This window comes from Budorcas taxicolor, chromosome 1 (assembly GCF_023091745.1).
Source record: "Budorcas taxicolor isolate Tak-1 chromosome 1, Takin1.1, whole genome shotgun sequence".
Taxonomy (NCBI): Eukaryota; Metazoa; Chordata; class Mammalia; order Artiodactyla; family Bovidae; genus Budorcas; species Budorcas taxicolor.
The window spans coordinates 2661200-2686033 of NC_068910.1; the positions used below are offsets into that span (position 1 = coordinate 2661200).

General features: G+C 55.9%; 1 protein-coding gene across 3 annotated transcripts; it reads right to left on the minus strand.

Moving 5' to 3' along the window:
• Positions 1-1341: 1341 nt before the first annotated feature.
• XPC (XPC complex subunit, DNA damage recognition and repair factor) lies at positions 1342-24812 on the minus strand. Of its 3 annotated transcripts, XM_052660199.1 has the most exons (17): positions 24709-24812; positions 18496-18691; positions 16088-16206; positions 13315-13438; positions 12374-12458; positions 11322-11479; positions 10815-11062; positions 9356-9475; positions 8462-8585; positions 7704-8238; positions 6311-6471; positions 5124-5205; positions 4114-4248; positions 3862-4031; positions 3294-3387; positions 2852-2941; positions 1342-2067 (listed from the first exon to the last, which is right to left on the minus strand). In XM_052660199.1, the coding sequence occupies exons 1-17, from the start codon at positions 24794-24796 to the stop codon at positions 1861-1863; spliced, it is 2736 nt and encodes a 911-aa protein (XP_052516159.1). In that variant the 5' UTR covers positions 24797-24812; the 3' UTR covers positions 1342-1860. The 3 variants fall into 3 exon arrangements, with proteins under 3 accessions (XP_052516159.1, XP_052516149.1, XP_052516132.1); XM_052660189.1 differs by having other exon boundaries at positions 7704-8585; positions 9386-9475; positions 10942-11062; XM_052660172.1 differs by having other exon boundaries at positions 7704-8585; positions 10942-11062.
• Between the last annotated feature and the right edge of the window lie 22 nt (positions 24813-24834).

The following is a 24834-nucleotide window of genomic DNA, read 5'->3' on the forward strand; positions in this document are numbered from 1 at the left end:
ATTCCCCTTTTTGCATTCTTTCTGAAATTTCTGTCTCATAAGAATTCAGCCATAGAGTTTATTTAGAACCTATGAACTTGGCAACTTATGTATTGCTTTTAGTAGTTAAACTTGGTTTAAGTTTTTTAAAACGGCACCTGGATATTCGCCGCACTTGAAAACCTACCTTGTTCTGCGTGGACTGAGTGGCTCCTGAGGCCCCATCTGTAGGTGGTTCTCGGAGGTGGGAGGGAGTGAGCGGGGCCCAGCGCAGAAGGCGTCCCCGCCTGGGCAGATGAGCTGTGTGGCGCCTGCTATGACGGTGGCCTGAGCCTCAGCTTCCTCACCTGTGACGCGGGGGATGTCTCTACCCCACGGGTGGTGGCGGGCATGGAACGAGAGGAAGCCCACGAGCCCGTTCTGCAGCAGCGGACGGCGGCCAAGCGTCCATCCTGCTGTTTGAACTTCTTTTCCCCTTATTACAGGATTTGAGGCAGGTGAGTGCTAACTTGTCAGAACCCGAGGTTGGGCTCCATTTCCACGATGTGTCCCCAGGAGCTGCCTGCCGTCTGCCTGAAGAACAGGTTATTCCTGCAGAAAGCGGCAGTGCTCGACTCCACTCCCAGAAAACAGGGCGCTCACCTGCAGGAGGGTGAGACCGAGCTCTGACTCAGAAAGTGCCCTCAGAAAGTGCCGGAGCCAGTGGTTTCCACGGCAACCCCCAGTGTTTCTCAACAAGAGCCTTCCTGCCAGTTCCTGCCACATGAGTCACACTCCAGAGGGTTTTGTCTGTTTCCCTTTTGGACAAAACAGACTGATTTTTCATGGCTACTGTCAAGACTAAGTAATACCTCCTCAACTAAACAGAAAAATATTCCTCTGTAACGCTGAGTTCTCAGCCTGCGGGAAAACAAACTCCGGTCTTTAATGTAGTCCTGAGCTGTGTGCCCACTTCATGGACCAGACTTGTGGAGCCGTGAGCCATGCCAGTCAGTCCTAAAGGAAATCAGCCCTGACTGTTCATTAGAAGGACTGATGCTGAAGCTCCAAGACTCTGGCCACCTGACGCGAAGTGCCAGCTCACTGGATAAGACCCTGATGCTGGGAAAGATTGAAGGCAAAAGGAGGGGGCAACGGAGGATGAGATGGTGAGATGGCATCACCGACTCAACGGACAAGCGTTTGAGCAAGCTCTGGGAGACAGTGAAGGACGGGAGCCTGGCGTGCTGCAGTCCGTGGGGTCACAGAGAGTCAGGCGACTGAGTGACCGAACAGAGACAACGTGTGTGCACATCGTTGTCACCCAGGTGTCCTCAGCTGATGTAAAATCTGAAAGATGTGGAGCCGAGCCTTTTTAGATAAATGCTTTATTTTTTTCTCAAAATGTTATAAAAGTTATTTCTCCTAAATATCTAGTGTTTAGGGCTTTATACATGTATCCAATAATGAGTAGAATCGAGTTAAACACTGACCCATTCTTCCCAACTTTTAAGTCACGCCCTCCTCCGGGGGGTCTTCTTGACCTGAGGCTCAAACACTGTCTCTTTCGTCTCTGCGCTGGCAGGCGGGTTCTCCGCCACCAGTGCCACCTGGGAGCCTCCTGGTGACGTGTAGTCTCGCTGTTTTCCTCGCTGTAGCTCTTGGTTCTAGTCCTCTGCTGCCCTGAAGTGTTCCTGGCAAAGCAGGCAGCAGAATCGCCTGAGGGGGCCCGCGCTGACCCGCTCTGCCTGCACGCAGCGGCAGGGAGCTGCCTGGGAACCACAGGGGCCCCGAGGCCAGGCCTGAGCCGTCTGCAGCGGCTCGAGTGCGGACGCGGGCGGGACTCTGCCCGGGAGCAGGGTCTGGGGCAGAGCCGAGCCGCCCAGGAGGTGACTGCCCGCGTCACAGCTTCTCAAACGGGAACAGCTGGGCAGCCGCTTCCTTCTTCTCCCTCCTGGTCTTCCTGGGGCACTTTGGCTTCTCGGCCTCTCGGTTTTGGGGCCAGGAGGCCGCCAGGATCCTGGCCGCTTCCGCTTGAGAGCTGGTCCCCTCCTCCTCGTCTGATGAGAGCCCGCCTCCCGCATCCGTGTGGGGAGCGGCCGCCTCACTCTAGGGGGGCGGGGGGGTGGGGGGGGACAGGAGAAGCGGCAGCGTCAGGAAGCCCGCGAGTCCCGGAGCACGGCCATGGGACGCAGGGGCCAAGGTGAAGGGACTGCCCACAAGGAGCTGAGCCCCACCCAGCAGGCGACTGCCAGGGGCACCCTGCACTTACTTCCTGGGTTTTGAACCAAAAAAGTGCCCAAATGCTTAGCCCTAACACTCAGTGTCGGATGCTCCGAGGAAGCAGCCCTGGAGGTCTCGAGTCTGGGGAGGAAGGGGCAGAAAGCTCGGGTGGGAGGAAGGAGCCCGTGGGAACACGGAGCTGGGAGAGGGGGCATCAGGGATCTGAGGAGGGAGTAGATGCAGGTGGGGGGGCGGTCAGATGCTGCCAGAGCACGTCTCCACATCCGTGACCCAGCACTGACGGACCACTCCATGTGACTGTGCCCGGGGGCATCTGTGCCCCCGACGGGAGCCCTCGCGCCACAGTACTGCAGAAGGGCCTGAATGAGCACCCGGGGTGGGCAGGCCTGGGGTGGGTAGCAGCCCCAGGGGCAGTACGAGGCCAGGAGGTGCAGACACCTGTCCGCCCGAGTGGGCTCAGCACCGGGTGCAGCCCACGGTGGGCACCCTTGTGTAGACAGGGCAGGGCCCACGGCCTGACTCCGGGACACCTTTCTCAACACGGACAGAGCACAGGCCCGGGAGACACAGGTCGGTGGCACCGGGACAGAGCGGCCCGCGGTGCCCGAGCCCTCCCCCGGGCGAGCTGTCATGCGGGGACCACACTGACCTGGGCCCCGTAGCGAAGCTTCAGCCGCTCCCGGATCAGCAGCCCTTTGACGAGCAGCTTCCAGTTCCCCAGAGCCCGCTTCTCCCTCTTCTGCAGAGGCGGACAGACAACAGGAGACGCTGAGCACGGCCATTCAGGAAGATACAGGGGACACGGTGGGTCGGCAGAGTCGCTCGGCCTGACTCATGAAGCAATACGCAGGAGAGGCACCAAAACCAAACCCCTCTCCTTGACGGGCACCAGCTCTGAGGTGTTTTGGGAGGATGCGGGGGCATGCCCTGGACCATGGCAGATGCCTTCAGGAGGCAGGTCGCTGCTCAGCGCCCCCGGGGAGGCAGTCAGCCAGAGAGCGTGCTGGGCCCGGCTTGCCATCCTCGCGGCCGTGGTGCAGGCGGCCTGGGGGGAGCAGCCCCGCCCTGCGTGCCCACGCCCGCCCGCTCACCTCCTTCTCCTTCTTCTCTATGAGCGCCTGCTCGTTCTCCCAGGCGGTCAGGAGCGCGTCTCTGTACTCCTCGCAGACCACGTAGCCGTCGGTTCTGCGGGGTCAGCACACGTGGCCCTTGAGCCCGCGCCTGCTCTGGCCTCTCTGCTCCCCGCCGCCGGGACAGCCAGCCGCCCCTAAGCACTCGGGCCCTGAAGGACCTCCTGGCCGGTGGTCCACCGTCCCGGCCAGGGCTGCCGGCAGACACCACCCGGGCGGAAGGCGGGGCGGTGGACCCCCCCTCTCCTCCTCCACCGCGGGAGTGGGCAGAGGCCACCCGCCGGGAGGCATGCTGCTCGGTCGCCCTGAACGCCCCCAGAACAGTGTTTAACCCGGCACCTCAGGGTGCTGGTGTCACCGGCTTTACAGCCTCTGGACGGAAGCCCCAGAGGGAAAGTGTGAAAAGGTCAAGGATCGAGGCTGACCCTGCGAATCCAGAGGAAAACCCTGAAAGTAAGAGCCGGGGGCCTCGCCCCCACGCCAGCCTGCCGCGCCGCCTTTGCGCCTCGGCGGCACGCCCCTCACGCACATGGGATGGCAGTAGCCTTTGTGGAAGTCGAAGCCGGTGACGGCCTGCGCACAGTCAATGTTCAGCTTGCGGGCCACGCGGTGCAGGTTGGGCAGGTTCAGCTGGACGCAGCCAACGGGCATCATGCTGGGCAGGAAGAGGTACACGTTCCCAAACTCGTTCCGGGGCACCTGCGGAGGGAGGCGCCCAGGTCCAGCCAGCCGCAGAGGGAGGCGGTCTGGTCCCGGCCCCCGCGGACGCGGCCCTCCTTGCCTTCCCGTCCACGGCCACCGGCGGCTGGTACTCCTCGGTCTGCCATCTGCCAAACAGGCCCAGGTCGTTGTAGTCATGCAGCTGTGGCTCGGCCTGGCGGGCTCTCCGGGCACGGTTGGAGTAGCCTTTCACCATCTACGCCAGAGGGAGTGGCCACCGCTCACACCACCACTCCCGGCATACTGGGCACTGAGCTCAGTGCAGCCTTTCCAGCAGACCCGGAGGTGGGGTGTGTCATTAGCAAAACCTCCGTATTAACAGGTGAGCAATCTAGGAGGCATAAGCAGTTCACCCCCCGTCACAGCCTTAAACTGTGTCCTGTGTCCATCACTGAAGGGCAAAGTGGCCTCGAGATGTTTCTGTGGCTGGTGAGCGACAGGCCTGCTTTGGGCCATGACCAGCTCCCTGCGCCTCAATCCCTTCCCATGAACCAGAGGCCCGCTACCCAGCCCAGCTCCCCAGGTCTCAACAACCCAAAGGGCTCCTCCCAGGGATCTCTCAGGAGCGCCCGTGGCTCACGACTGCCCACTGTCCTCTGCTGGCTGAACTGGGCCCCGCATCCTGTCCCAGCCTTGCGGTCTGTGCTGAATTCACGTGTCTCTGGGCAGCCAGCCGACCCAGTGTGGCACCGAGGCCGGGGCAGGGCCCTGGGGCCGCTGTCTCACTAGCTCAGGCCTCAGACAAGCTGCCCTTTCTCAGCTCCTGCTTTCCTGTCAAATTCATGCGTGATGCCAGCTCCAAGACTCAGCAGAGACCGCAGAGCTGGTGTGGGCATGTCCACACTAGGCAGGGTTGTGGCCTCTCTGAACACGAAGGGGACACCGATCTGACCCCAGGGCCTCAGGCACACACCAGGGGTCAGAGGGCTGCTTTCCGGCCCGGCTCTCCTGCGTGCCCACCTCTCCTGCGTGCCCACCTCTTACGAAGTCCTCGGTGCAGACGGACAGCATGCCCACGCTCTTCCCCCGACCCCCAGGGCGTGCAGCCGCCTTCCGTCCCGCAGCTCTCACCTTGTATGGCACTTCCCCAAGCCGCACCACACGCGCTTGTTTCAGCCACGTGTCCCTGGAGTGCAGGGTGTGAACGCAGTCCCTAAGGAGTGGACGGGAGACAGAGGGCTGCTCACACCCGCTGGAGCCCCAAGCGCCCCGCTGCCTCGCCCAGGGCACTGGGGAGGCCCCCGTCAGGCCTACGGCCTGCCGTCTTGTGGGGGACGCGTCCACTCAGACCCCAACCCCAACGGCCGCACACGGCGCCTCCTTCCATGGGGAGGTCCCGGCAGCCAGGTCAGGGGGCGGAGCACCCCAGCAGTGCAGGTGAGGTGCGTACCCCCTGCCTTAGGGTTTGGTTGGCTGCTCAACACCAGATAAAGAAAGAGAGGGACAAGCGTCTAGGTGGCGGCTGGGGCCCCTGACCAGGCAGCGGACAGGGAGCTCCCACACAGACCCTAACCCCTGGGGGTTCACCCACAGGAAGTAGCTCCCAGGCAGGGGCCTTGAACCACCTACTCCTGTGCATTTTCTGAAGCTTCCTTTTCTGCCTTTCTTTTCCCATTTACCAAGAACATCCTCAATTTTTTGGGCTGGTGGGTTACTGTTTTTAAAAAGTCACTTATTTCCTATTACCATTTCTTAAATTTCTTCTGGTTTTTAAGTTTTACTCATGTTATTAAAACTTTGTTCAGTTTTAACTACATATATTTTATGTTCATTTCCCATGTTTATTTCTCCTTGCTCCTTGGCAATTTCTCTTTACTGCAGAAAAGATACACATGACATAGAATTCACCACCTGAGTCATTTTCAGGTCTGTGGCTCAGCGGCACTGTTAGTAACCATCACCACCATCGTCTCCTGAACCTCTCATCTTCCTAGGCTGAAACCCTAAACCCTGTAAAATATCCAGTCATTTTGATTTTCACTATCAAATCCTTTATTCCTTCCTTTTATGTGTGTGTTTGACTTCAGTTTTGGGTTTTTTTATTGCCCATATAAACCTTACCTGCCCTACTTATTTGTCCTCCTGTAAAGTCGGCCTGCCCCCGATCTTTTAATCCCTGTGGTTTTAACTCTCAGGCTTTAAGCTCAGTTACACACTCCCCCACGCCCCACCCCTGCCGGGGCACATGGCACGCATGCGCAGTCAAGCTCGTCTCCCAGCCCTCGGAAGGCCGCAAGCCCCGCCGGGCGGCTCCGCACCTGGAATAGACGGCCTCCCCGCGGCAGTACCCGAGGATAGCGGCCGTCTCAGGGTAGATGGCCTCGAACTTGAGGAGGTGCCTCTTAAGGGCGTAGAGAGGGTGGTTCTTATACGTGCCGATGACGGTGGGCAGAGGCTGGTCCAGGTGCTTCGCCTGAAACTGCAAAGGCCAGAGAGACAGTGCCGGGTGTGCTACACGCGTGCTGACTCTGTGCGACCCCACGGACTGTAGCCCGCCAGGGTCCTCTGTCCATGGGATTCTCCAGGCAAGAAGACGGGAGTGGGTTGCCATTTCCTTCTCCAGGGGATCTTCCCGACCCAGGGATCAAACCCACGCCTTCTATATTGCAGGCCAATTCTTTACCACTGAGCACTGGGGAAGGCCCAGGTTTGGCAGGGGCAACCCTCAAACAACTTGCTCGGGTAGCAGATGGTGGCAGGGCTTTCGGGGCCCCAGGCTGCTGCCCTGGGCTGTGCCCCGGCACTCTGCTCTGCAGACGCCGATGTGTCGAAAGCGCTGCACAGTCTGGCGGCTTTGCAGCTCCCGGCGCTGGAAAAGTCACCCCTGCCCTTCGACACCGTGGCCGGCCTGAGCAGAGCCTTCCTCGGGAGAAGGCTGCACCATAAGTGACACCATGGTTCTGTGATGCGGGTTCCAGGGCCCGGCTCCCATAGAGACCAAGACAGCACCCACAGCTTCTCCACCCGCTTCGATCCACGCCTGTCCGCTCCACAGTTTCCAGGGCCTGGGTCCTCACAGGCAACCGCACTGCTCCCACCCTCATCCCTCTCCCCCGCTCTCCTGCGCTTGCCCTCAGCGTCTCTCCAAATCCCCGACAGACGAGGAGGACCAGCACGTGGGGAGGCGGGAGCAAGCCCGCGCGACCAGCTTGAGCAAGCCCATGAACTAGGTGAGTCACAGCAGGCTCGGCATGGACGCGCGACCCCGTCACCTCGGAGCCACTCCCTGGGCGAGCTCCCGGCGTGCCCCGCAACCGACAAGGCGCCTCCTCAGCCCTCCGCGCTCCTCCCCGGGGCTGAGTCCGGGGTTACGGCAGGGATGCTGGTTTGCACACCTGTGCGCGGGCGCATGCTGAGCGGGGGCTACTGAGCGTTTTCCTCTTTCACTCGGGACGACTTACCTGACTTACATCAAGCTCCACATTTCTAACTGGGCAATAACTGCAAGGTCACAGGCTTTGGAGCCAGAGCAACCTGGGTTCCAATACCAAGTCAGCTCATCTCTCAGAGCCTCAATGTGTAGCTGGTGAGATCAAGGCTGCAATACCCCAGCTTGATTTTAATAACCAGAGCGCCCCGGCCGCTCTGACCGTTAACTGAGGCAGCACTCCAAACCCCCAGCGCGGGCCCGGCGCTGCCCCCGGTCCTCACCTCCTGGTCCTCCCGCTGCTCCCTGTCCACCAGCGGGCTCCGGTAGGGGCGCAGGGTCTCTGCCCACCAGGCAGCGTCCACGCGGCTCTTGCGAGTCGCCGTCAGCCAGGCGGGGTCGTACCTCTGCGTGACGTCGCGCACGCAGCCGGTGCCGTCGATGCCCACGACGTAGGTCACGGGCTTGGTGGCGTACTGGTAGCAGGTGAGGGGCTGGCCCACCACGCCGTGCACACAGTCCACACACACCCACTTCTCCTCGCGCTCCAAGAACACCTCCAGCCACTGGTCCACGCCGGGCGCTCCCTGTCTGCTGCCTGCCTTCCCACCGGCCCCCGACGGTTTCTTGCCTCTCTCCAGCTTACTGCCCGCAGCGCTGGCTGATGCTTCTGCGAAGCCAGAGGGCGGATGGCGGCTTCCGTGCTGGGACTTGGACCTGCTCTTGGACCCCACCTTCGTTCTCTGAGGGGCGGGGGCCCTCCGCCGCCTGGGCAAGCCGGGCTCGGAATCCTCATCGGACGGGCGGCAGCTGTCCTCGCTGGAAGGCTCAAAGTCAGAGCCGCTGCTGGCTGCGCCGCTCCCGCTCTCCTCCTTGTAAGACACCCTGGCAGCCGCCCGCCGCCTCCGGGACTGCGCTCGCCTCTGGGTCCCCCGTCTCTGCCCCCGAGCCTGGCCCGCGTCCTCCCCGCTGGACGGGGACTCCCCCCGTGGCCTCCTGCCTGCGGCCGCCTTGCCCCCCTTCCCTCTGGCACGGGCCCCACCAGCGCCCCCAGAAGACGTGTCGTCTCCTTGGCTTCCTTCGCTGGGCTTTCCTGGAGCGTGGCTGGAGGCTTCTGAGGAGCCCCCAGGCGCCTCTGTGGATCTTTCCTTGGAAGGTTTCTTTCCCTTAAACAGAACAGGAAATGTCTGCTTTTTATCTTTAGCTAATGATACGATAAAGATTCTGCCATCTAACAGGCCTAAGTCCTGCTGGAGCGCCAGCGTACACCAGACGTCCCCAGCTCAGTGACGGGCTGGCTGCCCTCCAGCGGGGGGTGAGAAAGCGCTCACTAAATTCTACAGCACCCGAGAGGAGCCCACAGTCTGATTCTTCCCACTGTCAAGTGAGTACAGGATGTGGGACCAGACAAACCCGGGTTCAAATCCACTTCTGCATCTTAGTTTTCTGTGACATGGATAATTATGTCAGCGCTGAGTCTCAGTTTCCTCAGCAGGAGTAACCATCTTACACATAAGGCACTTTGCAAGCAAAATCGCATTATTAAGAATTCAGAAATTATTAAAACTTGACTTCTGGACCAAATTTCAGACAGTGCCCACACCCCCAAGGAGCACTGTTCATCCCCCTTCCTGGATGACGGCAGAGTCCAGAGGCTCCCCATCCTCAGCCCACACCGCTGAAGAGGACGAGCAGCTCTTTACCGTACCATCCACAGAGCAGAAACGAGAGCACCAAGGAGCCCGGCCCACAGGCCCCTCTGCACACGCAAAGCCCAGGCTGCTAGATACCCGCCCTGCACACAGCTTCCCTGCACAGCGCCCGAGCCAGGCCCACTCAGAGGAAGCCTGCTCTGCAAAGACTGCCTTTAAAAGCAGCCTCACGAGCAGGTCTGGTTAAGCCTCAGGTAATTTCTCACTCCTCCGTGACCACCCACCCTTTCCTCTGCGAGGCCCGGGAACGTCACCTTCGCTGCTGATAACTTCAGAGGAATTGGCTGCAGAGACAGTACGAGGCGGGTAGGGAGATGCAGGGCCCGGAGAAGCAGCAAAAATATCTAGAATGAGAAAGAACAACATGCTTATCCTCGGGAAAGAAGTAAGGATTGGCGTGATCCCGTGTGGTGAATGAGCCCTGAAGACACGGCAAGTCAAAGGAGCCGGACACGGAAGGCCACACGGAGCTGCCCCTCGGCTACTGCGAGGACCGCCCCCAGGACCCGCTTGGGTTCCAGAGCCTGGGATGCCGCCCCACAGCCGGGTACAGCAGCCGGCCCTCTGTACCCTCGGGTCCCGCCTCTGCGGGCTCAGCCCCTGTAGGGAGACGTCTGATCGGCAGTCAGTGAGTCTGTGAACGCACAGGTGGGAGACAATGAGCGCTGCAGTATCCAAGCTGTGTAAACCCACAGACAGAACACGGGCCGGTGGCCGCCAGCCCCCAGGGAGGTGGGTGGCTGTGTGGTGGGCACGGGGCTCCCTTCTGGGGCAGCAGCCGGGATTTGGGAACAGGCGGTGGCTGGACAGCACTGTGAACAGAAATGCTCTCCTCTTTTCTTAAAAAAACAAAAAACGATTGTTTTGCTTAATAAAACTGCAGGAAGAAAACGTGCACACAGATACACAGGAACACAGGCTGGGAGGATGTTGCTGAGACACCACCGTCCTCTGGCTGGTGGGTCAACAGCACAGTTCCTGGCCAGATCCTCAGACGTCCCCATGCCAAACCAGAAGAGAAAGTAAAGATGCCGGACATACGGTCTCTAAAGATACAAAACGTCTGTCTCTCTCCCTAAACAGAATCCGAGGCTCGGACACAAGCGCACATGCGCTGACAGGAATCTTCGAGGACAAGACCACGTTTCTACCTGTTTCACTGAGACGGAGCTCTACCTGAGGGGACTTTGAGCATGTGACGAACCCTGCGTGCACAGAAGCTCTTCACCACAGCTCCTGGACAGAACCCTCCTCGCCGAACAGCCGTCTGCCAGGTCACTGCCCAATGTGGACGGTACGGAAACACCCTCTGCAGGATTTCTGCAGCCAACATTAGGCCTTTTTTTTTTTTTAATGTTTATTTTTTATGGCTGCACTGGGTCTTACTTGTGGCATCTGGGATCTAGTTCCCAGACCAGGGTTCGAACCCAGGTCCCCTTCACTGGGAGCATGCAGTCTTAGCCGCTGGACCACCAGGGAAGTCCCTCCTTGGGACTTTTGAACACCACTTTTGAACACTGTAAACAACTGTAGGGCACCTGACCACGAGCTAAGTGCTTTACTCCAGGACGCCGAGTGGAGACAGGAGAGGGCCAGCTCTCAGCGCTCAGGCTGGCCCCAGGCCTGACTCCAGTGCTTAGACTGGCCCTAAGGAAGTCATTCCACTCCTCTGAGCTCCGGTACCTGCTTTCATCTTATGAGAACTGAGCGAGGAAGCGTCTGTACAACAGTCTGAACGGTGCACGGCACATAACTGCCACTGCCGCCGGCTCACAGACCTACAGAGCAGTGCTGCCAGGGCGGCACTCACGTGGACCAGCTCCTCATTGTCTCTTGCCGAGTAAACGGCGAACCTCCGCTCCAGCGTCGTCTGCAGGCCGTCCTGGTCGTTGGTCGAGAGCTCTGCATTCACTGTGAATGTCCCGATGAACCTGGAGAGAAACCAGGTACTTCTCTGTGTGAGAGGCCAGGGCAAAGAGAAGCCTTGTCCTCCTACGGCCAGAACTCATAGCGGGGAGCCTCGAGAGGGGCTCAGGAGCCCCCCTCCCCGTGTTCTTCTTCCCAGCCTGGCCAACTCCTGAAGACCCAGCTCAGACCTTCCCCTCGAGGAGGGTCTGTGGGACTGACCTGCACCCAGTCCGAGACCCAAATCGTGCCCTACGCTGTGTAGGACAGCCCGCAGGGCCCTACCATTTCACCAGGTTGGACAGGTAGGAGATGTCCACGTCTCGGGGTGGCACTTTGGTGAAGCGCGTTGGGACGATGGAGAGGCCAATGGCTTGCAGGTCTGGCTGGTTGCAGATGCTGTTTCGGTAGAAGCCGTTTGCCAGCAGACACAGCAGGTGAACCTGAGAAGAGGGAAACGGGAAGCCTTAAAACCAGAGGGAGTGTGGCTGCCAGATTCGGAGACGTTTTGAGGACGGGAAATACCTGCCATCATTTCTATATACAAAAACATAGAGCTCCTAGCACAGTCATTTCCCAAGGCTCTTTCACCCTCCTCTTCTCTCTAGATGCTCCTTCCCTCAGAGAAACAGTCAAATCTCAAAGCTGCAAAGTACAAACTTCTTTTCTCTAAGAGGTCTTGCCTGTTGGAGGTGCATCCTGAAGGATCTGCGGATGCAACATTAGGAAGCCTGGGGTCTAAAGGACCGTCGGTGCGGCCTCTCCCCGCTCCGGCCTCCCCTGACCCGCCCCGACCCCTCTCCTAAACGAGGCCTTCCTCAGCTGCTGGGGCCCGCACTCATCTCCCCTCGTCCTGCGTGCTGAGTCTCCCTGTTCTGAGGTCTCTCCCGTTCCATCTGTGAGACAGAAGGTCCTGAACGGTAGGAGACAAGCTTCGTGCGAGTCTCTGCCCACAGTGCCAGGCTCCTCGCAAGGCCTGTGTGTGTCCAGTAAGTGCCAGCTGAAGTCAGGAGCCGCCACGCCTTCAGCTGAGGCCGGACCCAGCATTACCGATCGGCCGAGCGAGGGGAGCGATCGGCCGAGCGAGGGGAGCGGTCGGCCGAGCGAGGGGAGCGGAGGGGAGTGCGGGGCTGACGCCTCATGCGCCCTCCTGGGCAGACGCCACTGTCAGCCCCTCATCACCCCACCTCGCTTCAGGAGAGCCGGAGGCGTGGCCAGCGGAGCGCCAGCGCCCCGCACACCGCCCCCTCGTCGGAGCGGCCAGCCCGTCCGCCAGCCCATCGTCCGTCCGACCGCCACCTGCCCGACCACCCCTCCGCCCGTCTGCCCCTCCTTACCTTGTGCGTGTCCTCGTGAACCTCCTTACTGAAACGTTTCATCATCCTCCGAAGATACGTCTCAAACTCCATTTTGATCTTTTCACTGCAATGCACATTGAACAATCCCAAAGTGGAGGGGGAAGCCTGACCCCACTCGCCCGTCCCCGCTGATGCGTTTCGGGGACAATGACTCAGGCCGTGCTACCCACCAGACCTGCCGCTGGCCGGTCCTATGCCTCCTCGCCCGCAAACCCCGGCCCAGGTCATTCCCTCCCCTGACCCACACGTGCCAGGCCTCCCTTCTGACCGCCCCCTGACTGCCCCACCTCCTGGGGCCCACTGCCTTGGCGTTAAGTCAGCACACGTCGCTTGTTTGTGCAACGCTGTCCTGCCGTAAGACCCCTCTCGTCTCTGTCCCAAGCCCCTTTAAGAAAACCTCCTGAACGACTTCTTTTATCTCCCTCCTTGATCAAGTGCCTATCACGTGGGAGACTCAAGACCAGTTAACTACCAGGAGATGCGCTGCAGAGGGACCGGAGACCCCTGGAAGGAGCCGGGGAGGCCCCCACCCACGGGGGGCACTGCCGCAGGCCCTGCAGCGATGCCGCGGGACACAAGCTGGGCTGTCCGGTCAGCCAGACAGACACAGATCGGGGCTCCCCCACTCGCAGCTGAAACGTTCCTTAGCCTCTGAGTCTCCGGGCCCTCAGCCACACGCTGTCCTGAACAGTCAATATGGTAACAGGCGCCCTGCACGGCCCTTGGCATGTCTGCACTCGCCTGGACACAAAGGTTTCGCCTTCAAGTCCTCAAGGTGAGCCCAGGGCTCTCTCGCCTAAGGCTCCTGACAACCTGGACACTCAGCCCGCGAATCCTATGTGCTTTTCAAAACCCTTCCTGGGGAGCAGCTGCCGATGGTGAGACGTGACGGAAATCTGGAAGCAAGCGCTTGAGCGTACCTTCTTTCTCTGGCCTTCACCTGCTCCGGTGTCTCAATCTCTATCTCCACTGGCTTCACGGGCAGAGCAGATGCAGAGAAGGCTGCGCTTTCCCCCACGGCACCCGGCACGGGCTCACTAACTTCTAGCAACAGTAATTTTTTAGATCAATGATAACAATTATTGTTATAAGAGGCAGTGTACTGAACAACAATAAGGTTCTGCTGGGGTGGAGGAAGTGAGGCAGGAAAACCGTCGAGACCCCTGCTCTGAGTTCCTAGGAGAGGCCCTGAGCGCGCACACCTAGGTGCCTCACTAATCTGCACGAGCGCCCGGAACAACAGCCCTGGGGGGAGATCCTCAGACACAGGGATGGGGGTGAGTCACACACAGACCCTGGGGCCGTGGAGCCGGGGGGCGGGAGCACTGTTCTCCGAATTACTACAGTAAAGCCCCCCGCGGCTCACTTTGTAGAGGCATGGCTTCAGACTAGCCTGTAAACGCACACACGGTGAGGCGTGCACCTTTCTCATCTCCTTCTCCACTACGCTGCTTGTAAACACTACTGCTGCTGCTGCTGCGAAGGCGCGTCAGGCGTGTCCGACTCTGTGCGACCCCACAGATGGCAGCCCACCAGGCTCCCCCGTCCCTGGGATTCTCCAGGCAAGAATACTGGAGTGGGTTGCCATTTCCTTCTCCAGTGCAGGAAAGTGAAAAGTGAAAGTGAAGTCGCTCAGTTGTGTCTGACTCCCAGCAACCCCATGGACTGCAGTCCACCAGGCTTCTCCGTCCATGGGATTCTCCAGGCAAGAGTACTGGAGTGGGTCGCGGGCCAAAATTAACTTTGCTGAACTGAACGTAACAGTGAACTTCATTAGCTAAGCTCCTTTCAAAGCGGCTCTGGACCTAGAAGCAATGACCACACCCGGTGTTGAGACCCCGGTTTCTGTGTGCCAGCTCCTCTAAAATGGACGGGGCCGATTCCAGCTCTGCCACAGGGAGACCCTGGAACATCCACATGCTCACTGTGCCAAAGAACAAAACCATTCTCAGAAACTACCGAGGCCACATCAGACAGCACAGCGCATCTGCTTAAAGGGGCTCCTGCTCGCCAAATGTGGGGGCAGTCTGAAGGTCAAAAGGCTAAAGAGGATAGTTGCTGACAGAGTTAAATTTTTACGTCCACAGTGATGGCCGAAAGAAATGACCAAATAAACACGGGCCTTAAGAGGGAGACCCCTGCTTTACAGATCAGTCAGCTAATAATTATACGTGAAATGACAATCAAAATAGTGCCACTTTGTAATGCTCACTAAAATGATCTCTGATTTAGTCAAGATCACACCGACACCATTAAGTAGAAGGGACTGGTGCACAGGGGCTTCACAGAGACTCAGAAGGAAAACGAGCCTTTCCACTGGCACAGCCAGGCAGGGCCACAGACACGGTCGAGCTTAGCGTTGCCAGCAGGACCACCCGACGCCAGGCCCCTCTTACTGGATGCGCTAGGAAGCACAGAGCTCAGTGATAATAGGGAGCGTTGTCACTGGCAGTATTCCTGCCAAAGAATGTTTACTCTAAAGGCAACCAAGTCTTTGGACTCACGGTTCATAGGACATGCAGGAGGGCATTCAAACAAGCTAACCACCATTATAAACCAGAACAAGAGGCCAGGACTCTGCCAAAATTTAAAAAAATAGTAGTGCTATGAATTGGAGCAAACTCCAGGAGATACTAGAGGACAGGAGATGCTGGCGAGCTGCTGTCTGTGGGACCACAAAGAGTCAGACATGGCTTAATGACTGAAAAACAATGGAAAGCAAAACAGTGAGGCGGGGGGCGGGCCGCTTCCCTGGTGGCCCAGTGGTTAGCGCTCCTCACTCCCATGCAGGGGGCACAGGTTCAGTCCCTGGGCAGGGGACTAAAATCCTGCGCCCTGTGCAGTAGGTGGTGAGTGGAGTCTCTGCTCAAGATTAGAGAGACCGAATACCTTGATTAGATCCTGCACTTGGGGTGGGGCGGGGGTGGGGGTGGGGGGGAGAGACAAGAAAAAAAGGCAGCTATAATGGACCATCTCACAGTAATCAGGGTCTTAATTACGTGATGACAGCGTTTCATCAGGGAGGACAATGCCCTACTCTCAGGAGAGAAAGGCTGAAGTATTTACGCGTGAAGAGTCAGGATGTCTGTGACTGACTTCCGCGTAGTCCCACCAGCAGAGTTACGGAAAGAGAGACACGGCCCCTACGGCACAACAGTCAAGTCAGGGCGTCCAGGCGGACAGAGCCTGGACTCCAGGCTCCATTTCTTTGTAGGTTTGAACACTTTCAAAAGGAAAAGCTAGGAAAAGCCCTGCCAGGCAGCAGGGCTCAAGGACGGTGACCCTGGCCGCTGTTTACTCCGAGTACAGGATGTGCCAGGCCCGTCACGCTCTCCCACAACCACCCGGCTCACAGGGAATGTGCAGTGTTTACCGACCATCCTGGAAAACAAGCTCAGCTCGCACCGCTGGACACACTCACGCCACATGGCTGCACGAGGGGCAGAGCTGGACCCGAGGCACGTGTGAGCACATGTGTCTCTCTCACTGAGTGCCTCCAGAGGAAGAGGAGGCACAACCCTCGGGGGCGACCTGGCCGTGAACTGTCCCTTACATCAAAAGCAACTTCCTGCTGCGACCTTATCTTCGCCTTCCTTGTTTTCCAAGAAAAGGACAGGGCTGCCGTGACATGACCCGGAACAGAGCCAAGCAGGCAAACAGGACGACCGTTCTGGGGGCAGAGGGGCCACCTACCTTCCACCTCTTCCCAGTCCTCCTCGCTGTCTTCCTCATCGTCCCCCTTGCAGCTGCCTTTGTCCGCAGCGGCCTCTCGCTCCGGGGGCTGGCCCTTCCTGCGGGCGCTCGGCACGTCCCTGTGCGGAGACCACAGAGGAAGGTGAAGAAAGCTCGCACGTCCCGGTGCCACGGGGAAGCTAAGCTCCCCTCTCAAGGCTCCTTCTGTTTACTGTGAATCTGCTGCCATTAGTTGAAGATGGTTTGGGAGCTCTGAGTCTCACGCCCTGCGTGTTCCTGGGCCTTGGGCTCCCACCAGGATGGGCTCTGATCAGGGGTCTAATACTAGACGCGTCTTCGGAAACAGGAGAAGCGTGAACCTGCACCCTGAGGCTGTGTGAAGGGAGACAGCTGTCTGCAAACAGATGGGGAAGGGAGACGAGACCATGAAGAGAATGCAGGTCCCAGAAGGAGAAGCCACGATGCCTGTGCGCACACGTGCAGCCAGACGCCAGCAAGAAAGAGGGAAGGGTTCGCACTCGCTGCCCCTCGCCGCCTCTGAGAGGTAAAATGAAAGGCGACTGAGGCTGGTAGAATTTAACTCCTAGGGGCGTGGGGGTGCGTCATGAGGAACACGGACGGCTGGAGCGCAGGCACAGAACTCTGCAGATGCGCAGCTGGCTACACACTGGCTCAGGACTCAGTGCTTGCTCACACGCAATGTATTAACATTTCTGCAAATTCACACGTAAAACATCTTTAGAGCCCCGAGTTACTTTTAGCTTTTGTTAAGATTTGACACATGGTGTCCAGTGAGAATATTATCCAAGATTTTATTTTAGCACAAACACTTAAATTAACAAGCTTCAGACTTCAGCTCTAAAAAGACAAGACACTCCCTTTTTAGCCTGCCGCTTCCTTTCAAAAGCACAGAAACGAAAATATCCCCTTAAGAGTAAATGTGGGAGAAATGTCACTTCCCAGCCTAGAGGCAAAAAGGGGAGCCGGGCTTTCCCTGGCAGCGTCCTGGCTGATCTGTATGTGGACTTCTCTGCAGAAAGAATCCAGCAGGTGGGAGCGGGAAGCGGGAAGCTCAGTGGTGCTGCGAGGAAGAGTCTTAGGGAAGAGGAGGCGAATGACGGTGGTGAGTCCACGCGCCCGCCGTGCTCCTTCCCACAGCTGCCCTGTCCTGGGCTACCTCCCAGCCAGCACTGGGGGATGCCGGGAGAGCTGACACTGAGAGAGGCCTTATCTCTGACGTAAAGCAGCAACTGCGGCCTCTCTGTTGGTCCTCTCCCCTGCACCCCCCCACCCCCTCCCGCAACATTCCCCGGAGGCAGATGATCAAGTGATCACGAGGTTTACAGGCATGGTTCACCAAATTGTCAATACGCTCAGTCACTGAGAGAGGCCCTGCCCTAGATGCCACGGGGCATACAGAGGTGAGCCGGCGTGGTTCCAGCCGTCTGAGAGCTCACAGGGGTGTGTGGCTTGGACACAACTAAGTGTAACAGCCGTCTGTGCACTCACAGGAGGGTATGATGGAAACACAAGTAAGTGTAACGGCCGACTGAGAGCTCACGGGGTGTGTGGCTTGGACACAAGCAAGTATAACACAAGGAGGTGAGTTACACTCTTCAGAGATGCGGCAAGAAGCCAGAGGAGGAGAGGGGGCCGAGGGGCGGGTGAGTTCTGTTCTGCATCATCAAGGTAGCAGGACGCATCCAGGCTGCAGGCAGATGGTGAGCACGTGTCGAGTGAAGGGGGGCGTCCAGCTGGGCAGGAGCAGCGCGAACACGAGGGGAACAGGACAGGACGCGGCTGGGACGCCGGGGAAACGCCTCATGTACCTAACGTCTGTGGGGTAGAAACAGCACTGGGCCAGGAGCTGAAGCCCTGCGTCTCATCCTGGCTACTGCCACGAGTAACTCACTCTCTGCAAGCGGTGGTCCTGATCTGCAGAGGCTGGGCGGTGACCTACAGTCACCACGACTCTTCCAGTCTTACAGTGGCCCGACCGCTACCTGCTGCTGCTGCTGCTAAGCCGCTTCAGTCGTGTCCGACTCTGTGCGACCCCAGAGACGGCAGCCCACCAGGCTCCCCTGTCCTTGGGATTCTCCAGGCAAGAACACTGGAGTGGGTTGCCATTTCCTTCTCCAATGCATGAAAGTGAAAAGTGAAAGTGTAGCCGCTCAGTCGTGTCCGACTCTTCGTGACCCCATGGACTGCAGCCTATCAGGCTCCTCCGTCCAGGGGATTTTCCAGGCAAGAGTACTGGAATGGGGTGCCAGTGCCTTCTCCGCGAGCGCGACCTAGATCTGTTTAAAGATCCCACTTTTTCCACAGACCCCAGAGACGAGCAACAGGAGCAGGTTTCCTTAGTTATACTTCCCTGATGGACCTGGTCAAGACGTTTTCCGCCGTCTCACCTGAAATCTTCCCCTTCGCTGAGGGCTTCATCCTTTACAGCCTGGGGCTCTTCAGATTTCACTGAAACCTTGGCCGCCTTCCTTGTCACTGGACCGTCTGCTGAGCTCCCAGCATCACCGCAGCCTCTCTTCCTCTTTCCTCGGGAAACTTTTGTGGGGGGGCTCTTCTTTCGTGGTTTCTCATCTTTGACGACGTCTGGATGACCACACGGAACACGAGAGGAGGGACACAGGAAAAGCGGAGACATTGCAGGTTCGTGGGCAGGGTCACAGAAGTCCTCCCTGGTAACCTCTCTCCAGACGCCCATCAACATCCCATGTTTGGTCAAAAAGAGCGTTCAGCCCCTTCCACCTCCCACCTCCAGCTGGTCTGCAGACTACACGCTTCCTTCATCAGTTACTCTGTTCTACCTCCTAAGGCTATAGAGACACCAGCATGCGACCCATAAAACCTAAACTGCAAACCTTAAATTTTACCTAATGTCCAGCAAGGAAAACGCATCAATCCATTAACTAACACCTTGCTTGTTACTACCTGCTGAGACTAATTATTTTAGGGATAATCCACCCCTACTAAGTGAAAAGCTTCAAGTTTATAAACATGTCTGAGTGCGAAGGACAAGGAAGCCTGGCATGCTGCAGTCCATGGGGTCGCAAAGAGTCAGACACGACTGAGCAACTGAACAACAATGATTTCCCCTAATCTAAGCTTCTGCTGTCTTTTAAAACCAAACGCTGCTCAAAACACACACTTTCTGAAATCTATCCAGTCTAACCCAAATGCCACTCATACGCGCTTGTGTGTACGCTAAGTCATTTCAGTCGTGTCCAACTCTGTGCAACCCCATGGACTATAGCTTGCCAGGCTCCTCTGTCCATGGCATTTTCCAAGCAAGAATACTGGAGTAGGTCGCCATGCCCTCCTCCAGGGGAGCTTCCTGAACCAGAAATTGAACCTGTGTCTCTTATGTCTCCTGCACTGGCAGGCGGGCTCTTTACCACCAGCGGCCCCCTGGGAAGCCCCTCAGCAAGCTTCAGGTTGGAATAAGTTAGCAGTAATTGAAAAACAACTTTATTTTAATAACTAACCATTATTAATAATTAATAAATAAAATAATAAAATTTTGTTAAAAGGAAATATAAAAAATCCATACACTATTCATTTTAGTTCAACTAGGGTATCTAAAAGCATGGTCTCTTAACACATAACTATATTACATATGTTATAATATATTAATACAACAGGGGAAAATATTTTTCTATTATAAATATAGCCAGGCAAATTATCTTAAATCTGAAATAAATCATCTTTTTTCCTCTGCACAACTCTGCTTCAGTTAATATTGCAAAACAAAAATACTCTAACCTTTTTTGAGGTTCCAGAAGGAGCTGTGATAGTAAAACCTAAAGTATCAAATTAATTCATTGCTTTCATTTATGGTTTGAACTGCTGACACCCTGGATATGCATTTTTAGTCCCCAAGAATACAATTTTGCATGGAAGAAAGAGACTCTTCCTTTTGAGCTAAAAAACAACAACAACAACCAAATTTTAATAGATTTCACCTTTTTAGCAGCATTTGTTTCAATGCTGGCTAAAATCACTGATTGGGTTCTATTTCTTCAGATTTCTTATTTCAAGGCCAAAAGTTTATTTACGACCTGACAATTTGGTAGGGCATACTGAAAACCAGGATTTCGAGATCCTACAATGGTTTTTAGCCCTCTGTTAATAAGATGCTCAATACTTGACTAGTCTAAACATGCAGGTGGGCAGTTGCTTCAGAAGTCCTGTTTCTTCCTCTCTAAACTTACTTGGTTGGTTGAAAGGCAGAGGTGTGCATTTCTGTGCTTTGAATAGAGAAATAGAGAAGTTAAAAGTGAGAACAAGGGAAACGAACTGTGACTCTAAAAAACGTTTATAGTTTCATTATTCAAAGTATCCAAAATTTTAAAAGCCTGAATGCCCATCCAGTAAATGGACATTGATTAAATCGTTAATTATGGTGCAGTCACACAATGATATATGATGTCGTCATCTCTTAAGACAAAGGAAGAAGATGTGATAAAACGCTGAGAATGCAAAGCTGTCGGCATAGTTTCTACTACACAAAAAGGCGCAGACTAGAAGGAAACATAGTATTATTTGGTGGTGGTGGTTTCTGGATGGGAGATGTATGGTAACATTTTTCCCCTAAATTATTTGTGTGTGCCCCAGGGCATCAAAGAGGCTATCATCTAGATATTCCAAGCAAACGGAAGCTAAAATATAGCTCAGACAGCAATAATCGTATCAGGCAAGATAGACCATAAAATAAAGTCTATAATAATAGACAAAGACATTATATAATGATAAAGGGGTCAATACAAGAAAATGATAACACTGATAAACATATATGCATCTAATGCAGGAGCATCGGAATATATGCAAAAAATATTAACAAAAACAAGGGGAGAAGTTGACAGTAATACAATAATTGTAGGCAACTTCAACACCCGAGTTACGTCAATGGACAGATCATTCAGAAAGAAAAATCAATAAGGTAACGGTGACCTTAAATGACACATTGGACCACATGAACTTAATAGATAACTTCAAGACGCTGTGTCCAAAACAGCAGAATACACAGTCTTTTCAAGTGCGCATGGAACATTTTCCAGGATCGATCGACCGCATGCTAGCCACAAAACGAGTCCCGACAAATTCGAGACTGAAAAGGTATTAAGTGTCTTTTCCAATGACAACAGCAGGAAACCAGAAATCAATTACAGGGGAAAACGAAACACAACTCGAAGACTAAACAGGACCCTACAAAAAGCAGACAGCCAGTGACGGCTCACGACGCCGCAGAGAGAACCAGAAAATACCGTAGGACAGCGAAGATGAAAACACAGCTTCACAAAATCCACAGGGCACAGCGAAAGCAGTTTCAAGAGGGAAGCTTAGAGCAGTACAGGCCCACCTCCAGAAACAGGAGAAGTCTCAAACAACCTAAGCTACCATCTAAAGGAATCAGAAGTTATCAGCCCTGAAAAAGAAATCTTGCCATTCGCAATAACAAGGAGGATGTTATGTTTGGTGAAATAGAGAAGGACAAACACCATGTTTCCCCTTATACACAGAATCTAAAAGACAAATGAACAAATTAAATAAAAACAGACTCACAGAGAACAAACCAGTGTCCACCAGTGGGGAAAGGGGTAGGAGGACAGGCAAGACAGGGGAAGAGGATGAAGAGGAACCAAGTCAGTAAGTTACACGGATGCAACGTACAGCACGGGGATGTGGCCAATACCTTGGAATAACTTTAAACGGAGTATTAAGTGTGAAAGTGCTAGTCGCTCAGTCATGTCCGATTTGTGACCCCATGGACTGTAGCCCGTCAGGCTTCTCTGTCCACAGAATTCTCCAGGCAAGAATACTGGAGTGGGTGGCCACTGCATTCTCCAGGGGATCTTCCTGACCCAGGGACTGAACCCAGGTCTCCTGCATTGCAGGCAGACTCTTTACTGTTTGAGCCGCCAGGGGAGCCCTTATCTGGAATATAATCCAATACCCAATATCCAATCCTTGTTGTCCATCTGAACTAATGCTATAGTAAGTCAACCAGAATTTTAAAAGAGGCCATTTTCCAAGACTCTCCAGGATCTAGAGCTGTCTGCTACAGTCAGCCCTCCGTCCTGGATGCCCTGGTTCCAAATCTGTGGATTTAACTAACCTCGGATTGAACTTTGCTTAAATCCACAGATGTGCAACCTGTGGAAGGCTGACTGTACTACACTGTTATATAACCTGGGTCTTTCAGCAGGGCAGGAATTAACCACTGGGTTTGCTCGGCCAGCTACCAATTTAACAACCACCAAAAAACCCCACCTGGTTAGAACTGCCGGCAGCGCCTCACAGCACCAAGAATAAAACACAAACTCCTTAGTCTGGTCTCCAGCCTAAGGTTCCCAGTTATTCCTCTCACCTCAATTCTAAAACATTCCTAAGAGTTTTAAACTTACTGATTCCTCTGCCCACATCCTACAAAAGGCCCCTCGTTACGGTCAGTAGTTGGCTGGAAGCACCAGGTCCTCGGACGGGACTTCGAGGCCACCGATTCTGACTCTGCTGCGTCTTCCCTGTGCCCGTGCCAGGTTTGTGACAGAGACCTCTCTGCCTCGTTCCTGGCTCCTGTCACCGTGGGAATTTGTTTTTTAACTTGTTTGTCCGACCTCCCCTTCCCCAAAGATTACAAGCATCGTGAGAGCAGAACCTTGCCTGTCCTGTTGACTGCTACCCTTCCAGTGCCGATAACTGGGCCTGAACATGGCCAGGCGCTCAGTAAGAATCTGCTGAAGCAGCTCATGATGAAGGAGCAAATCCACGAAGCAATGTTGAGATCCAACGCGTAGAAACTAGAGGGGCCCTAATAGAAACAAAGATATAATGGGAAGCCAAATAGTAGGCTGTTGAAAGCAGCCAAGTGTCTCCATTATTTGCATGCACGGTGGTGCTGTTACACGCTACACTGACGAGTCACCAAATCAACGTCAGCTGCAGCCGAAACCACAGCCAAACTGTTCCTCCACCAACCACAGCAAAGACAACAGCTCTTCCCGGAAGCTGCCTTGGAAACGTACTGCAGCTCCACTGGCTCACAGAGTGCAAATGAGGCTTGAGTGCAGTTAGCCCATCTGATCACCTCACCCAGACCAGGCCCGGAGCCTTACGTGCCATCTCACTGAAAACTCACACCCACCCTGCAGAATCACAGAATTACTCAATCTAGTGTCACAGGGGGCCTCACTAGTGATCTGGTCCGATCGTCTACTCCGTTATATGAGGGACCCCAGAAGTTCCTTCTACCGCATGCATCATGCAGTTATTTATACTGTTTACTGAGCACTTATTATATGCAGGGAAGTGGAGAGGACAAGATGAGATACAGCGAAAAGTAAGACATGTTTTCATAAGCTCATCTGGCTAAGACAGGTCAAAAAGGAAGCAAATAAATTACCAAGATCCTCTGTGATGAGGTGTGCCTGGGAAAGACCACCTTAGGCAAGACACTCAAGGAGTGCCTGGGTTGAGACCTGCAGGAAGAAGGCAGCCGTGGCAAAAGCTACCACCAGCATTCAAGGGAGAAGGAACATCAGGGGCAAAGGCTCAGGTGAGAGATAACGCGGGGTGCCTGAGGAACCGAAAGGAGGCCACAGAGGGGGTTATCTGGGAAAGGAGAGAGCAGCGCGGAACCATGCAGCGTCTTGAAGGCCATGTGAGGGATCTAGATTTTATGCCAAGAGCAATGGCAGCCAGAGCGTCTGAAGTAGGAGCGTGGCAAGACCTCATTTATTTTTTTCTTAAGATCACTTGCTGCCGCATGGAGAACTCTTGCGAGTAGATGAAAGGAAGTACAGACAGGTAAACAGACGACCGCAGTCGTTCAGCTGAAAAGTGAAGGTGGCGTGGGCAGGGGGTGTGGCCAGGAAGATAGAGAGAAGCGGAGAGATTTGAGGCAGGGTTCCGAGGGGGAACTGACAGAACTTGCTGAAGGATTGGAGGGGTTTGTTCTAACAAGTGATGAAGGGATCAGTGAGATGGGGATAAGTGGGGAAGGGGCAGGTTTAGTTTGCCCGGGACAAATATAAGAAACTTATTCGATATGCACGTGGAGAAGTCGGCTGGGATCCGAAATCTGGGGCTCTAGGGTGGGATTTAGCTGAAGGTGCCCTTAAGGAAGCCTGGCGTGCTGCAGGCCACGGGGTCGCAAAGTGTCGGGCACGACGCAGCGACGGAACAACTACTATCCAGGAGATCAGCACACTCCCGCACGCTTAAGTACGGGTCCGCCGGTCTCGTCGGGGCACAAAACAAGTGCCTTCTGCCTATTCGCCCTCAGCATCTGCCAGGAGACCGGACTCGACCCTGCGGGCGGCAGGGCGCAGGAAGAGACGGCGCAGGGGAGCTCGCGGTCCGGCCAGGATCGGGGGAACCGCTCAGTGCGCATCCGGCACGGAGGGCAAAGGCGCAGCGACGTCGGGGTGGCCCGCGGCGGGCGCACGCCGCCTGCCTCCCGCGGTCACCGGGACGCGGTCTCCTCCGCGCAGGTGGGCGCAGGATTGCCTACCCGCACCCGCGGGAGGCCGGCCTCGCCCTCCCCGCGCCCGGCCCGCCTCCTGCCCGCCTCCAGCCTCTCCCCGCCAAGCCCGGCTCGGCCTCGCTCTCACCCGCCTCCTCCTCCTTGCGCCGGGCTTTGGTTTCGCCCTTGGCCGTCTGTCCGCGGGGGTCCCGGCCAGCCGCGCGTTTCCGAGCCATCTCTGCCCGGGCAAGACTCGCCTGGCACGGGACGCACT